At 43.4% G+C, this 15,975-nt stretch overlaps 1 protein-coding gene across 2 annotated transcripts in view; it reads left to right on the top strand.

Moving 5' to 3' along the window:
* The window catches only part of Plce1 (phospholipase C, epsilon 1), a 307,957-nt gene that overhangs the window by 210,594 nt on the left and 81,388 nt on the right, over positions 1–15,975 (top strand). For both annotated transcript variants that reach the window (NM_053758.3, XM_087571504.1), the window contains 3 exons: positions 1,794–1,939; positions 5,072–5,330; positions 6,619–6,824. In NM_053758.3, the coding sequence (NP_446210.2) occupies positions 1,794–1,939; positions 5,072–5,330; positions 6,619–6,824 (611 nt within the window). The remainder of the gene's footprint in view (positions 1–1,793; positions 1,940–5,071; positions 5,331–6,618; positions 6,825–15,975) is intronic.

A 15,975-nucleotide genomic window follows, 5' to 3' on the forward strand; every position in this document is an offset into this window, starting at 1 on the left:
ACACCACAAGAAAACTCACAGAATCAACTAATCTGGGCCCATAGGGGCTCCCAGAGGCTGAATCGGGGAGCCTGCATGAGACAGACCTAGAAACTAGGCCCTCTGCATATATGTTACAGTTGTGTAGCATGGCCTAACAGGGGAGCAGGAGCCATCTCTGGCTCTATTGCCTGCCTTTGGGCCCCTTTCCTCCTACTGGGATGCCTCGTCTAGCTTCAGTGGGAGAAGATGTGACTAGCCTAGTTTTTCTGCAACTTGATATGCCAGGACTAGCTAATATCCATGGGAGGCCTCCCTTTTCTCAAGAGAAACAAAGGAAGAGTGGTGCAGTGAGGGGAGGGGAATGGAGGGGAGGTAGAATGGAAGAACTGAGAGAAGAATGAGGAGAAACTGTGATCGGGATGTAAAATTAATTAATTAGTTAATTAATTAATTAATTTGGAAAAAAGAGATTGTTCCAAAATATTTTTGTATTTTTTGTTTGGTACTACACTGTTGTGGTATAAAAAGAAAAAATAGGAGGCATGACCAGTTCCTGCTCCGAGCTTCTCTCCCCGGCTCCTTCTGACCTGGGCAGTCACTCTCTCATTAATTCCCGTCGGGCCATAGGAACTATCGCTAATTTATCTCAGCAGCTCCACACTGGCCCCCATGGTACTCTCTAACCCAGGCGGTCCAAGAGCCATTCCTGTGTGGTGCCTTGCCATGCTGCTTTGTTTTCACTCACAGTTCCCTTGGCGGATTGTTATCACACCAGGCATACACATCCCAATTCTGTGGGGGGCTTGGTATGTCCCGCCACCTTCTCTTGAACTCAGTTAAGTCACCACATGAAAGAACACACCACACGATAACCTCTGATCCAATTGGTAAGATATAATTTGCCCATCTAGACTGCACAAAATCCTTCCCTTTAAAATATTCATATCAACCTGAATCTATGCGCAGAGAAGAATCTTAATATCTGCTGCCATGTTCTCCCAGCTCCTCCCCCTCCTCTTTCTAGAACTTTCCTCCCACCCATCCTACATTCTCGTCCAATGACAGGTCTCATTCCCTCCTGTACCTGCCTTCCTGCATAAAGACATCAACTTACACTACATATTTTATACTTTTTAAGATTTTTAAAATTTATGCACGTATGTGTGTGCAAACGCACGCACACGTGCGCATGTGTGCACATGAGCTAATGTCATAGAAGGCACATGAAGATCAGAAGTCAACTTTAGAGATTTTATTCTGTCCTTCTACCATGTGGATACGAGGGATAAAAATTAGTTTGTCTGACTTTGGTGACAGGGGCTGCTACTTGCTTAGCCATCTTACCAGTCCTGATATCATACATTTCTCGCCTGATAGATATTTTCAAAGTATGGGCTAAATGCATTGACTGTCTTTAATTTTCATCTCCATCAGCCAAGAGTATCCCAGGGCCATGTTTTTATATACTCTTAAGGAATCGTGTATATCGAGAGAGATTTTATGGTTACCCTTCTCTGCCTTTTTAAGATAGAAATGAAGATGCAGACATATTGATTCTCTAGGAGCCATATCAAAGCAGCAAAGGATCTGCGTTTCACATTAGAGCTCCTTGCTTACTTCTTTTTCTGGTCCCAAATTGATTTTTTTGTTTAACTCTTTTTTCATATATAGATATAGATATAGATATATGTGTGTATACATATATATGTATATATATATATAATCACCAAATATTCATAATATATAATATATATTTATTAGTCACTTTTCTGGGCTATGTCTTCAGTGAATGTCTGCCATCCATCTTCCAGGTGAGCTCCTGGGTAACATGGCTGATCCTCACGGCAGGCTCCATGGAGGAGAAGCGGGAAGTCTTTTCTTATTTGGTGCATGTGGCCAAATGCTGCTGGAACATGGGCAACTACAATGCTGTCATGGAGTTCCTGGCTGGCCTCAGGTAAGGATATTTGGTGATCTGGACAGGCTCCTCTTTCTAGTCAGATAGCTCTTAGTCAGTTCCCTGGACACCCTGGACACTTACCAGGTCAGGCTCCACAGCCCTGGCCCCTCAAAGGGAGAGGAGGAGAGAGGAGAGGGAGGGACCAGGAGTTGAAGGCGCAATTGGCTGTAAGCATCTCTACTGTCACAGAGGTGCATGGTGTGAGAGTTCCTTCCTAGTGATTCCGTGTCGGCTCGCCTCTTGTTCCGTAAGGGCCTCTCGCTAGTATTGACTAGTGTAAAGAACGATGTGGAGGAACAGCGTCTACTTTTGACTCCTGGTTCCAAGGTGTCGCTGGGCTACTGGTGCCTGGGCAGAACGTGACGATAATGTTGGGAGTGTGTATTGGAAAGGCTTCTTTCCCTCATTGTGAACCTGGTGGAGGTGCACAGAAACCTCGTCAAGGACAAGGTATTTTTCCTAAAACCCTGCCTGCAATAACCTTCTAGCTAGTCTCCTCCTTCTAAAATTTCCAAAACCCTCTAAAATAGCACCCCCATCAGGAAGTAAGAATATCCCAAATGTTTAAACATATCTGTCAAAGTGTGGTACACTCTGAATGACCACTCAATTCTCAGGCTTTTGCTCTTGTCATAGGGTACTCTCTCTTAGATTCAGGGGTCACCTCATCTGACAGGCAGGCTTTTAATGATAGCCCCAAGCTCCATGACCGTTTCAGGCCCTGATCCAGGAATCTGAGTCAACCCACCCCAACCTACTCTATCTATGAACTACTGGAACATGTGAAGGACCCAGGTCCTGCAGATGCAAAGCCTCAGGGTCTTAATGACACAGGGCAACAGGACTCCCAGTGAGCTACCAGTATTAATGGTATAGCAGAAGTCAAGAGGTCTTGAACCAGACCAATGACTCATTGCAATGAAAGCAAGTAAAGACAGAAGGATAAATTGTGGCACACATGGTGTGTATGTGTGTGTGTGTGTGTGTGTGTGTGTGTGTGTGTTGGGGGGGTTGTTTGTTTTTATTTTTTGTTTTCTTTTGGAGAGGAAGCTGTGAGCGCAGAGGGTAGATATGAAGGGAGAAGATGAGTGGGATTGGGGTGCATGATATGAAATTCACAAAGAATCAATAAAATGTTCTTTTAAAAAGCCAAGGAGCTAGTCCTTATTTTGTGGGAAATAAAATTGTTTCCTCTCACAAAGAAAATAATAAGTAAATAAATAAATAGTCCAAGCGCAGCTCCTTCCACAGCTTCTACTCTGGCTGGACTCACGAGAGACACCCCCACTGCCCTGTCAACCCCGTAAAGGCAGAAAGCATCTGCAGAGCCATCTCTCCCCGAGCCTTTGTGCAACTCCTGCGAGCTGCCCATACTTAGGTAAGAGTTGCACAGTAGACCATGATCCACACTGCCCAGGATGAGTGTCCAAGGAGTCCACTTGACACACTCAGCCCCAGGGGCTAAGATCGTGCTTTTCACATAAACCTTCTCACGATACTCACCATAGGGATGTTTCCAACTATCTGGGTTCCCTGCAAGGGATAAGGGAAGACAAAAAAGCATTGAGGACAGGGCAGTCCAGACACCCCACATGATGCCATAATACTGCTCTCAAGATGCCAGCCAAGGTGTCACCTGGTGATCTCAGCAGCAGTTTCAAACTAGGAAAAAAATCCATTTCATAGTTGTTCTGTGAATCATACATCAAAACCAGGTCCCTCAGGTGGTGTGGAGCTAAGGTCAAACTTCACTCTGCAAAGAGCTGTTCCTGCTTGTCTACGCTAGCGAGCTTGGTGTATGCCACTGAAGGACTCAAAGATCGGGAGGGACATATAGGACAGACTCTCTGGGGACAAAGCCTCAGAAATATCCGTACGAACCATGTGTTCTGCTTTCCTTTCTGTTGCTGTGATAAAAGCTCTGAGCAAAAGCAACTTAGAGAAGGAATGTACTATCTGGCTTACTCTTCCAGGTCTTAACTCCGTCACAAGTCAGAGCAGGAACACAAACAAGAACTTGGAGCAGAAACCTGAGAGGAATACTCCTTGCAGGCATAATCCTGAGCTCATACTTAGCTTTTTTTAAGCAATATTTTTATTAATTCTTTGAGAATTTAATACAATGTGTTTTGAATATATCCATCTTTCTCCCAACTCCTCTTATTACCATCCTCCTCCCTCCTCCCATCCCTTCCCAGACAACATTGATATTTCTTCTTCTTTTTTTCCCCTTACCACATGGAGGCCAGTTGTGTCACCTAATCAGAAATAAGGCCCAACTTGGAATGTGGTCAACCTACCAAGGGTCACATTATTAAAGAAAACTGACTTCCCCTCTCCCAGCAGCTACCAAATGCTGTTAGCTCCTTAGCTAGTAGTGGGATTTTGTGCCTACTGTCCACCCTCCATGCTGGGATTTTTGTCTGCCTGGCACATGCACAGCTCTTGTGCATGTTGTCATTGTTGCTCGGAGTTCCTGCACTGTTTTATCTGGAAGACAACTTCATCGATGCTATCTGCTAGCTTTCTCTCTTACGATCTTTCCACTTAATTTTCCATGAAAACCCCTGAGCTTTGGGAATGGGTAGGATATGAATGTCCCCTTTAGGGATGAACACTTCACAGTCTCTTCTTCTGTGTATATTGATTGAGCAATCAGGGGTCTCTGTGCTAATTGTCATCTGCTACAAGAAGAAGTTTTCCTGATAAGGGTTGAGAGATGCTCTGATCTACGGGTATAGCCATACACCGTTAGGAGTCATTTTATTACTATGTTGTAAAATAATAGTGGTGGGTGCCTTCCTAGGTCTAGGATCTATCTAGTCATGAGATCTTGGCTCCTGTAACAGTACTCCTTTCTGTCTCCTAGAGTGGGCCTTAAATCTAATCGGAAAGTGGTTAGTTACTTCTATACCATCTGTGCCACTATGATACCAACTGAAGATAGAAATCTGAAATAAATAAATAAATAAATAAATAAATAAATAAATAAATAAGAACGAACACAGAAAGAGCACCAAAAAGGCAAATGACAGCAAACGTGTATGGAATCTTGTCTACATAATGTAAGCTATGCTGTCACCCCTTCAGGCTTATATATAATATATGTATATTATTTATTTGCTATAGGTCAAGGAAAGTTCTGAAGATGTGGCAGTTCATGGACCAGTCTGACATCGAGACCATGAGGAGCCTGAAAGACGCCATGGCTCAGCATGAGTCTTCCGTGGAGTACAAGAAGGTAGTGACCCGAGCCTTGCACATCCCCGGCTGCAAAGTGGTTCCTTTCTGTGGGGTGTTCCTGAAGGAGCTCTGTGAGGTGCTTGATGGTGCCTCTGGCCTCCTGAAGCTCTGCCCACGATACAGCTCCCAAGAAGAAGCCCTGGAGGTGAGCCTTTCCCCAAGAGACCCACACAGCCTTCTGTGTACTCGCTTGTATGATAGGAAATCATTTTTTGAGTCTAGAGTAAGCCTTGCTATTGTTTATGGGTAAAGAGGGGGTCCTTGAAAGTTCTGGAGAAAGCAACACCATCTGTTTGGAACTTGATATTGTTACATTAGGCTTAATGTGATATTGTTGAGCACAAAGAGAAAAGTGTTGCTGGATTTTTGGTGTTTGTTTTAATTTCAAAAGTTGGTAAGTTTTTGCTATTAGGTAGATGTAGACACATGCACATGTTCATATACACACACATTCAACACATACGTACATACACACTCACACAGTCACACCACATATGCACACACACGTGCACATACTCAACACACATGCACACACACTCATACACTTACACATTCATACCAAACATACATACAGACACACTCATAACACACACACACACACACACACACACACACACACACACACACACACCACGCGTCCCTTCTTATTCGAAGTTGGAAAATTCAAAACTTCAGCCTATTTCATATCACCCTAGAAGAGAGGCATCACTTGGTCTAGGAAGATGGGTCCCCTGACATGGACATGTGATTGACACTGGCTGATATCTCTGTGGTCTTAGCAACTGGTATTAAAAGTCCAGTAAATGAAAGAGACAGCTTTAAAACGCCTCCCACCCTCCACTCTCCTCAGCTCTCTGCAATGGAGGACTACCACATCTCTTGACTGGGTTGCAGCTCTTCCCTCTGGTTCTGAAAGCTTTCTGGTCATGATCAAGCCACAATGGTAGCTTAAAAAACATCAGGAAACTACTGTCTTCCTTTAGCACATATGGACAAGGCGGCCAGAAAGACAGCTTTTCAATATTTTCCTTGAGTCGGGTCACTTCATCTTGTTCCGTGTCATGGAGATCTTTACTTATTCTCTTCCCAATTCCCATTACAGGAATAAAATAACTGTCCTCCTCTGTAAAGTGGCTAACCTTGTCCCTGGGGAGCAATGAAATTATATTGTCTTTTCTGCTATAAATTCACAGTGTAGTTTAGATTCCTAGAGGTGCTGGGATTGTCGCAGTGACAAGCGGGCAAGTTTTGGGATTTCATATGGTGAGGTGACAAAAATAGGAAATAAAGCTTTTCTTGGAGCCTCTTGACTCCGTTTCAGTAAACTAGGCTCAGAGTTATTATTGACCACTGCTTTGCTTTAGGTCTCCCAGGTGCTGGTTATTCAGACATAGTAAGTTGCAACATTGTGTTCTTGAACTCTTTTTCTGTAGTTTGTAGCGGATTACAGTGGACAAGATAACTTCTTACAGCGAGTGGGGCAGAATGGCTTGAAGAATCCAGAGAAGGAGCTCACGGTCAACAGCATCTTTCAGATCATCCGGAGCTGCAGCCGAAGCTTGGAGACGGAGGACGAGGAGAGCGCCAGCGAAGGGAGCGGCTCTAGGAAAAACTCCCTCAAGGACAAAACCCGGTGGCAGTAAGTTCCAGCCTCAGCCTGTATGTGGGTGGGTGCCTTTCTTCTTTTCCCCTTGACTAGTTTTTTCCTACTCAGTTCAGTTCCACATAAAAAGCTGATAAAAGTGGGTCACTTTCATGCTTAACCAAGGCTGCTTCAAATGCTACTGATTCTGAGTTCCAATTTGCCCTCCCTATATTGCTCTGTTGTTATAAAATTACTACACCCACTTAACTTTTACCGTGAGTTGTAGCCTTTTTAAAGGAAAAGGATTTCTTAGTTTTTTTTTACCTAATAGTAAAATTTTAGAAATGTACATATTAATGGGATCCATATTATCCCTATAAAATTAGTTAAAGCTAACCTTCCATTTCTAAAATATCGATAGTTGAGTTTCAAGGTTGGAATCCCAATCTTTTATTTACTTTATAGTTTTCGTAATAGTGGCAAAAGGGAGTATTTTAGTTAGACCTACACACGAAGAAGAAGAAGAAGATGAGGAGGAGGAAGAGGAGGAGGAAGAGGAGGAGGAGGAGAAGGAGGAAGAGGGAGAGGAGAAGGAGGAAGAGGAAGAGGAGGAGGAAGAGGAGGAGGAGGAGAAGGAGGAAGAGGGAGAGGAGAAGGAGGAAGAGGAAGAGGAGGAGAAGGAGGAAGAGGAAGAGGAGGAGGAGGAAGAGGAAGAGGAGGAGGAAGAGGAGGAGGAAGAGGAGGAGGAAGAGGAGGAGGAGAAGGAGGAAGAGGGAGAGGAGAAGGAGGAAGAGGAGGAAGAGGAGAAGGAGGAAGAGGGAGAGGAGGAGGAAGAGGAGGAGGAAGAGGAGGAGGAAGAGGAGAAAGAGGAGGAGGAGGAGGAGGAAGAGGAGGAGGAAGAAGAAGAAGAAGAAGAAGAAGAAGAAGAAGAAGAAGAAGAAGAAGAAGAAGAAGAAGAAGAAGAAGAAGAAGAAGAAGAAGAAGACAAGGAGGAGGGGAGGGGAGGGGGAGGAGGAGAAGGAGGAGTAGGAGGAGGAGGAAGAGGACAACAAAGATGACAATGACAACTGACAACCTTGTCCTAAAAGCTGCATCGTGTCACAGTATGTCACACATCTTTACTTCCAACTGTCCATTGCAGTGCTTTCTCTGTAATTGGTCTGTTTGAGGTCTCTGACTTCTGTTACACTCTCTGCACTGGTTCTTCTTTGGGACTCCTCTCAGATATCCTGTTGCTGCCCTGTGTCATGGAGATCCTGCAACTTTGGATCTGCAGGACCAGCCCTTTCACACGCTCCAGAAGATCATAGATGGGGTAGATGTTAGGGTGGACCAAGTCAAAGCCCTGGATCTGAGGTAGTCAACCTGCCACCTCTCCTGGGCCCTCACCACCAGGAGCTCTACAGCACTGCCCTGGTTAACTCACCCAATTGCTGCATCCAGCAGGGGGCAGAGTCACCCTCCTGCTCTCAGGTCCTCAGGCCTGCTCACCAGCACCTTTGGGGCCAGGGCCTGTGCTGTGCTGCCCAGGGGAGGTGCAAAGCCCACTCTCCTGAGTGCTGTAGCTGGGAGGAGTGGGGCCAGCTCTCCCGTTCTCATTACCTCAGCCCAGCTCTCTGGTGCTGTGATGGTCAAGGATGGGGACGGCACCTCTCTCTTACCCACAGCACCCCTTGCCAGGTGAGTGCAGGGCTAGGTCTCCTCTGCTCATGCCCTTGGAGCTGGCTTACCACACCCCTGACACCAGGTAGGGATGTTATAAAGTAACTTTAAAATAGTTTCTTTGTCTTTCATTAGAAACTGTATCTTGTAGAATACAGAGTATTCCTTCGTGTGTGTGTGTGTGTGTGTGTGTGTGTGTGTGTGTGTGTGTGTGTGTGTGTGTTCTGTTCTGTTTTATTTGATAAACCAACTGTGGATTTTTGTCTGCAGTGGAACGATTTTCAAAAATTATTGCTTGGTTAGCATATAGAAAAATAGGTTTCGATGTAATATTTCATAAATATATACCATTATACTTTTTATTATGTTCCGTTCTAATTGCCTCCCTCAATTCTCTCCTTGATCTCTCCTTTCTTACTGCCTACATTCAAACAGCTCCTCCTCTGTGTTCAGGACACATATATCCCATCGCCCACTCTTTTCCTCACCCCCTTAGACCTTTGCACCCTCTGTCATAATTCACTTTTACTTTCATGTCATTTTTTTTCTAAATCCAGATTCCATATATGAGAGAAAACACATGGTATATAAAACACATGTCTTTCTCAGTCTGGCTTATTTCTCTTCCCATAACGACCTCCCATTCTGTCCATTTTCCTTTGAATGGCATGGCTTCATTCACTGTGTGCATTTACTATAATTTTTTAATCTGTTCATCTGTTGGTTGGTATCTAGGTTGAGTCCATACCTTTGCTTCTGTGACTCGTGCAGCAATAAACATGGATGCTTACCTCTGTGGGGTGCTGATTTAGAAGCCTTTGCGTGCACACCCAGGAGTGTCGTCACTAAATCATAAGGTAGTTCTACGTTCAATTTTAGGAGCCGTCATACCTATTTCCATAGTGGTATATCACCACACATTCTAGCTAGCAATTTATAAAAATACATATTTCCTCACATCCTCGTGGGCATCTTTTTAAAATGATAACCAGTTTGACCCAGATAAGATGAACTCTCAAAGCAACTTTAATTTGCAGTTCCTTAATAGATAGTAGTGTTGAACAGTATTCTTTCCTTCTCTCCTTTCCCTCCCATTCCCTCTGCTGCCCTCCCTCTTTCTTTTCTTTTCTGACATATGATTCTATGTGGCCCAGGCTGGTCTCAAATTCATATGTGATCTTGAACTCCTGACCTGTCTGCTTTTATCTACCTGGGATAATAGGAAATGGGCCCCACACCAGGATAGTTGTTGAGTACATTTTCAAACATGTATTGGGCAACTGCACTCCTTCCTTCGACAACTGTCTATTCATTTCATTAGACCTTTATAGAATCCAGTTATTGATCCCTATCGGCAAATTTTCCATTCCATAGTCTGTCTCTCCACTGTGTTTGTTTTTAACTTTGCTGTGCAAAAGCATTTTAACTTAATGCAATTTTACTTGTTGTATGACAAAACTTTTCCTGGGGAGACTCAACACACATATCTACTCACCTCAGATGGAGATCTCATGACAGACCAAAGTATGGATACCACCAAGGTCCAACTTAGTGGAGCAACAAGTTTTATTGGGCTTACTTACAAAAGCACGCTGAGGGGTCACTTACAGAGGCGGAAATCAACTCAAAGACAGTTGCATCACCAAAGTCCGCCTCAGCACAGGTCACAAAAACTGGGAACATGGATCACACTGCACAGCCTGTAGGTAGGTCAGCAGGTTGGAGAGTGTCCCTTCTAAGTGATTCAGTTGGTACAAACCTCTTCCAGGTAGCTTAAGAGCTCTCTGCCTTTCCCTGGCTGCCTTTCTGAGTGTCTTTGTAGCTTAGCTTCTCTGAGAGTCTTTGTTGCCGCTAAGCAGCTTCCGACTGTCTGGGAGGAACTCTCAGCTTTTGCTGTTTACTCTGGCAGGGGTGTTTCAAGGACTTCCTGAAGCTATTTAAAGTTTTGTTTTTAACCTTCCTGCTTAAGGAGCTTCCCTGCAAGGTGGAATGTTTCATATGGGAGGAAACTGTTACAGAACACTTGTCAATTCCTGGGGTTAGTTCCTGTGATTTTAGTCTCTCGTTTTTTTTTAAAGTTCATACCTATGTCTGTGTCTTGAAGCATTTTATCCATGTTTTCCTGTTGCAGTTTGAAAGTTCGAGTACTTAAATTAAGACCTTTGACCCTTTCTTAGTTGATTTTTGTGTTGGGTAAGAGATAGGGGTCTAGTTCTTCTGGATATAGATTTCCATGTAGAAGAAATAGGGGTCTTTTCTTCAATGTAAGTTTTTGATGTCTTTGTCAAAGAGTAGGTGGTATTAGCTGTCTAGATTTATTTATGGCCCCCATATTGTATTCTGTATGTCCATTTTTTGTGTGTCTGTGTCAGTCGCTTGTTGTTCCTGGTATGAGTTGTATGTGTAGTTTGCTCCCAGTAATACCACCCTTTTTACAGTGTTAATTCTGCTAATCTACCAGTTTGGAAGATCTCCCCACCTTCTGATATCCTCTTCATTTTCCTTGGGCCTTTAATGCATCTGCTGTAGAGGCCTTTCCTTGGCTAGGATTCAATTTTATGTGTTTTTCAGGTCTGGTTTTGTTTGGTGGGGGCCAGGGGCCATGTCTTCATTTGTTTGTTTTGAAACAGGATTTCACCATGTAACCCTTGGTGTCCTAAAATTCACTGTGTAGACCAGGTTGGTCTTGAATTCACGGAGATTCCCCTGACTGCCTCCAGAGTGCTAGGACTAAGGGAGGGAACCATCTTACCCCCACTTCAAAAGTATTTTTAAGCAACTCTAAATAAGATGGTTTTCCTGGTTTCTTTCTTCATAATTTCGCTACTGACCTAAAGGAAAGCTACTTACTGACTTCCGTATATTATTTTGTATCCTGCTACTTCGCAGTGCTCATCTGCCCTTTTGTAACTCTTTGGGAGTGTTGACCACTTTTACCAGTAAACTTTGAAATACTCACTCAGCATTTTGCCTAGTTCATCATCTCTGAGTTCGATGGTTGAAGGAGTTGAGTGTTGGCTGTGTTATCCTGCTGTAACCCATGCTTCTGATGGTTAATATGTCACCTCTGCTCTTGTGTGAGCACCTTCTTACGGGGGATCTCTCTCTTGAGAGCTTACACCTCAGGTATAGCTTATTTTGGAGAGAACAAGCAACGAATGGTACCTGTCACCACAGCAGCACACCATACAGGATATAGTCATGCCTTTAAAACAAGGAAAGCTACTGGGATTCCATTCTTGCATATAAATCAGAAAATAGGGAAACTACTGTAAGTTTTGCTATTGAGTTACAGTTTATTTAAGGTCAAAGTTGTAAATAAACTCAGTGGAGGAATGGAGCAGGAAGAGGGGGAAAATGGAGGAGAGACAAAATTAAATAAACCAAAGAAAGTGGAGGAGTGGAAAGTGTAATGAAGGGCGAGGGGGAAAAGCAGGAAATTAGACAAATAAAATCAAGAAAGGCTCCGTGATAGTGAGCAGACCCATGATCAAAACGAGATACGTGAGAAAAAAAGGAGAAAAAATTAAAATCTGATAGCTTTTTTTAAACCAATGAGTCCAAAAAACTACTAAAAGTTCAGTAAAAAGAAAAGCTAAAAGGGGTGATGTGGGAGACCAGAAAAAAGATTGTCCTGAAAAAAAAAAAACGAGTGTAGACAAAATGTATAAATGTATAAAGAGGGGAATAGAAATAAATACATAAAGACTTTTAAAATAAGATAAAACAGTAGTAAAAAAGCATTTATAAGGGGATTTGGTACCCAGTTCCTCTCCTCCACGCTGGGATTTTGTGTGACGTGCACTTGAGTTGGTCTTGGGCATGATGTCACAGTTGCTGGGACCGTGTGTGTCCAGAAAACACTGTTTGCTTGAAGTCACTCACCACCTCTGCCTCCTAGAATCTTCTTTTCTTCTGCAAAGATCCCTGAGCCATGGGGAAGAGATGAAATATCGACATCTCGTTTAGGGCCGAGCATCCCAATGTCTCTTTTTCTCTCCCACTGGAGAACCTCTGGGTCAGTTGGAATCTACTGCAAGAAGCATCTGATGAGGGGTGAGGGGTGAGGGGTGAGGGGTGAGGGGTGAGGGGTGAGGGGTGAAGGGTGCACTGACCTATGGGAATGGCAAGCAGTCATTAGCAGAATAATACTATTGGATCTCCACGAGGGCCCAGAGGAGTTGTTGACATTTAATTACTTCTGGGAAAGAGGAAGCCAGCTTTCTTCAACAGAGTGACTCTAGTATGCTGAGCACACTCCAGGGCAGACACTACACCAGTAGTAGTTGGATGACACAAACTGGGTCAGGGGTGGCAAAATTGTGGGATGGTGGGGAGGCTCAGGAGAACCTGGGAGGACTTGGGAAAGGGGGATGACCATGATCAGAGGGCATCGTGTGAAAGCCTCACAGAATTAAAGCAAGCATTGTTTGAAAATTTTTAAAAAGGAAAATACACAGTAGGAAAAAAAAAGGTGAAGATTTAGAGCGAATTCTTTCTGGAACCTTGAAAATGGGAGAATGCTGGTTATATAGACCAGGGAGAAGGTAGGTCAAACTGTCAGACTGCAGAGTGTATAGAGCAGGGAGAGAGTAAGTCAGATCCCTGGATATTTTACTTTCTTTTTTTTTTTTTTATTAACTTGAGTATTTCTTATATACATTTCGAGTGTTATTCCCTTTCCTGGTTTCCGGGCAAACATCCCCCTCCCCCCTCCCCTTCCTTATGGGTGTTCCCCTCCCAACCCTCCCCCCACTGCCGCCCTCCCCCCATAGTCTAGTTCACTGGGGGTTCAGTCTTAGCAGGACCCAGGGCTTCCCCTTCCACTGATGCTCTTTCTAGGCTATTCATTGCTATCTATGAGGTCAGAGTCCAGGGTCAGTCCATGTATAGTCTGTAGGTAGTGACTTAGTCCCTGGAAGCTCTGGTTGCTTGACATTGTTGTACTTTTGGGGTCTCGAGCCCCTTCAAGCTCTTCCAGTTCTTTCTCTGATTCCTTCAACGGGGGACCTATTCTCAGTTCAGTGGTTTGCTGCTGGCATTCGCCTCTGTATTTGCTGTATTCTGGCTGTGTCTCTCAGGAGCGATCTACATCCGGCTCCTGTCAGCCTGCACTTCTTTGCTTCATCCATCTTGTCTAATTGGGTGGCTGTATATGTATGGGCCACATGTGGGGCAGGCTCTGAATGGGTGTTCCTTCAGTCTCTGTTTTAATCTTTGCCTCTCCCTTCCCTGCCAAGGGTATTCTTGTTCCCCTTTTAAAGAAGGAGTGAAGCATTCACATTTTGATCATCCGTCTTGAGTTTCGTTTGTTCTAGGGATCTAGGGTAATTCAAGCATTTGGGCTAATAGCCACTTATCAATGAGCGCATACCATGTATGTCTTTCTGTGATTGGGTTAGCTCACTCAGGATGATATTTTCCAGTTCCAACCATTTGCCTACGAATTTCATAAACTCGTTGTTTTTGATAGCTGAGTAATATTCCATTGTGTAGATATACCACATTTTCTGTATCCATTCCTCTGTTGAAGGGCATCTGGGTTCTTTCCAGTTTCTGGCTATTATAAATAAGGCTGCGATGAACATAGTGGAGCACGTGTCTCTTTTATATGTTGAGGCATCTTTTGGGTATATGCCCAAGAGAGGTATAGCTGGATCCTCAGGCAGTTCAATGTCCAATTTTCTGAGGAACCTCCAGACTGATTTCCAGAATGGTTTTACCAGTCTGCAATCCCACCAACAATGGAGGAGTGTTCCTCTTTCTCCACATCCTCGCCACCATCTGCTGTCACCTGAGTTTTTGATCTTAGCCATTCTCACTGGTGTGAGGTGAAATCTCAGGGTTGTTTTGATTTGCATTTCCCTTATGACTAAAGATGTTGAACATTTCTTTAGGTGTTTCTCAGCCATTCGGCATTCCTCAGCTGTGAATTCTTTGTTTAGCTCTGAACCCCATTTTTAATAGGGTTATTTGTTTCCCTGCGGTCTAACTTCTTGAGTTCTTTGTATATTTTGGATATAAGGCCTCTATCTGTTGTAGGATTGGTAAAGATCTTTTCCCAATCTGTTGGTTGCCGTTTTGTCCTAACCACAGTGTCCTTTGCCTTACAGAAGCTTTGCAGTTTTATGAGATCCCATTTGTCGATTCTTGATCTTAGAGCATAAGCCATTGGTGTTTTGTTCAGGAAATTTTTTCCAGTGCCCATGTGTTCCAGATGCTTCCCTAGTTTTTCTTCTATTAGTTTGAGTGTGTCTGGTTTGATGTGGAGGTCCTTGATCCACTTGGACTTAAGCTTTGTACAGGGTGATAAGGATGGATCGATCTGCATTCTTCTACATGTTGCCCTCCAGTTGAACCAGCACCATTTGCTGAAAATGCTATCTTTTTTCCATTGGATGGTTTTGGCTCCTTTGTCAAAAATCAAGTGACCATAGGTGTGTGGGAAAGAACAGAACCACATGATCATTTCATTAGATGCTGAGAAAGCATTTGACAAAATTCAACACCCCTTCATGATAAAAGTCCTGGAAAGAATAGGAATTCAAGGCCCATACCTAAACATAGTAAAAGCCATATACAGCAAACCAGTTGCTAACATTAAACTAAATGGAGAGAAACTTGAAGCAATCCCACTAAAATCAGGGACTAGACAAGGCTGCCCACTCTCTCCCTACTTATTCAATATAGTTCTTGAAGTTCTAGCCAGAGCAATCAGACAACAAAAGGAGATCAAGGGGATACAGATCGGAAAAGAAGAGGTCAAAATATCACTATTTGCAGATGACATGATAGTATATTTAAGTGATCCCAAAAGTTCCACCAGAGAACTACTAAAGCTGATAAACAACTTCAGCAAAGTGGCTGGGTATAAAATTAACTCAAATAAATCAGTTGCCTTCCTCTATACAAAAGAGAAACAAGCCGAGAAAGAAATTAGGGAAACGACACCCTTCATAATAGACCCAAATAATATAAAGTACCTTGGTGTGACTTTAACCAAGCAAGTAAAAGATCTGTACAATAAGAACTTCAAGACACTGAGGAAAGAAATTGAAGAAGACCTCAGAAGATGGAAAGATCTCCCATGCTCATGGATTGGCAGGATTAATATAGTAAAAATGGCCATTTTACCAAAAGCAATCTACAGATTCAATGCAATCCCCATCAAAATACCAATCCAATTCTTCAAAGACTTAGACAGAACAATTTGCAAATTCATCTGGAATAACAAAAAACCCAGGATAGCTAAAGCTATCCTCAACAATAAAAGGACTTCAGGGGGAATCACTATCCCTGAACTCAAGCAGTATTACAGAGCAATAGTGATAAAAACTGCATGGTATTGGTACAGAGACAGACAGATAGACCAATGGAATAGAATTGAAGATATTTTACTTTCTTATAGTTTATGCAGGAACTGAGCCTGTTTGGGGCAAGCATCTGTCAGAACTGCCTCTTCATCTAGTACCTTCTCTTCTTTGCACACCAGGGCCCTCTGCTGGCCACACTTAGCTTTGCAGTCTGTGGTCTAGGCACGTTT

The sequence above is a fragment of the Rattus norvegicus genome, chromosome 1 (genome assembly GCF_021556685.1).
Source record: "Rattus norvegicus strain SHRSP/BbbUtx chromosome 1, alternate assembly SHRSP_T2T, whole genome shotgun sequence".
Taxonomy (NCBI): domain Eukaryota; kingdom Metazoa; phylum Chordata; class Mammalia; order Rodentia; family Muridae; genus Rattus; species Rattus norvegicus.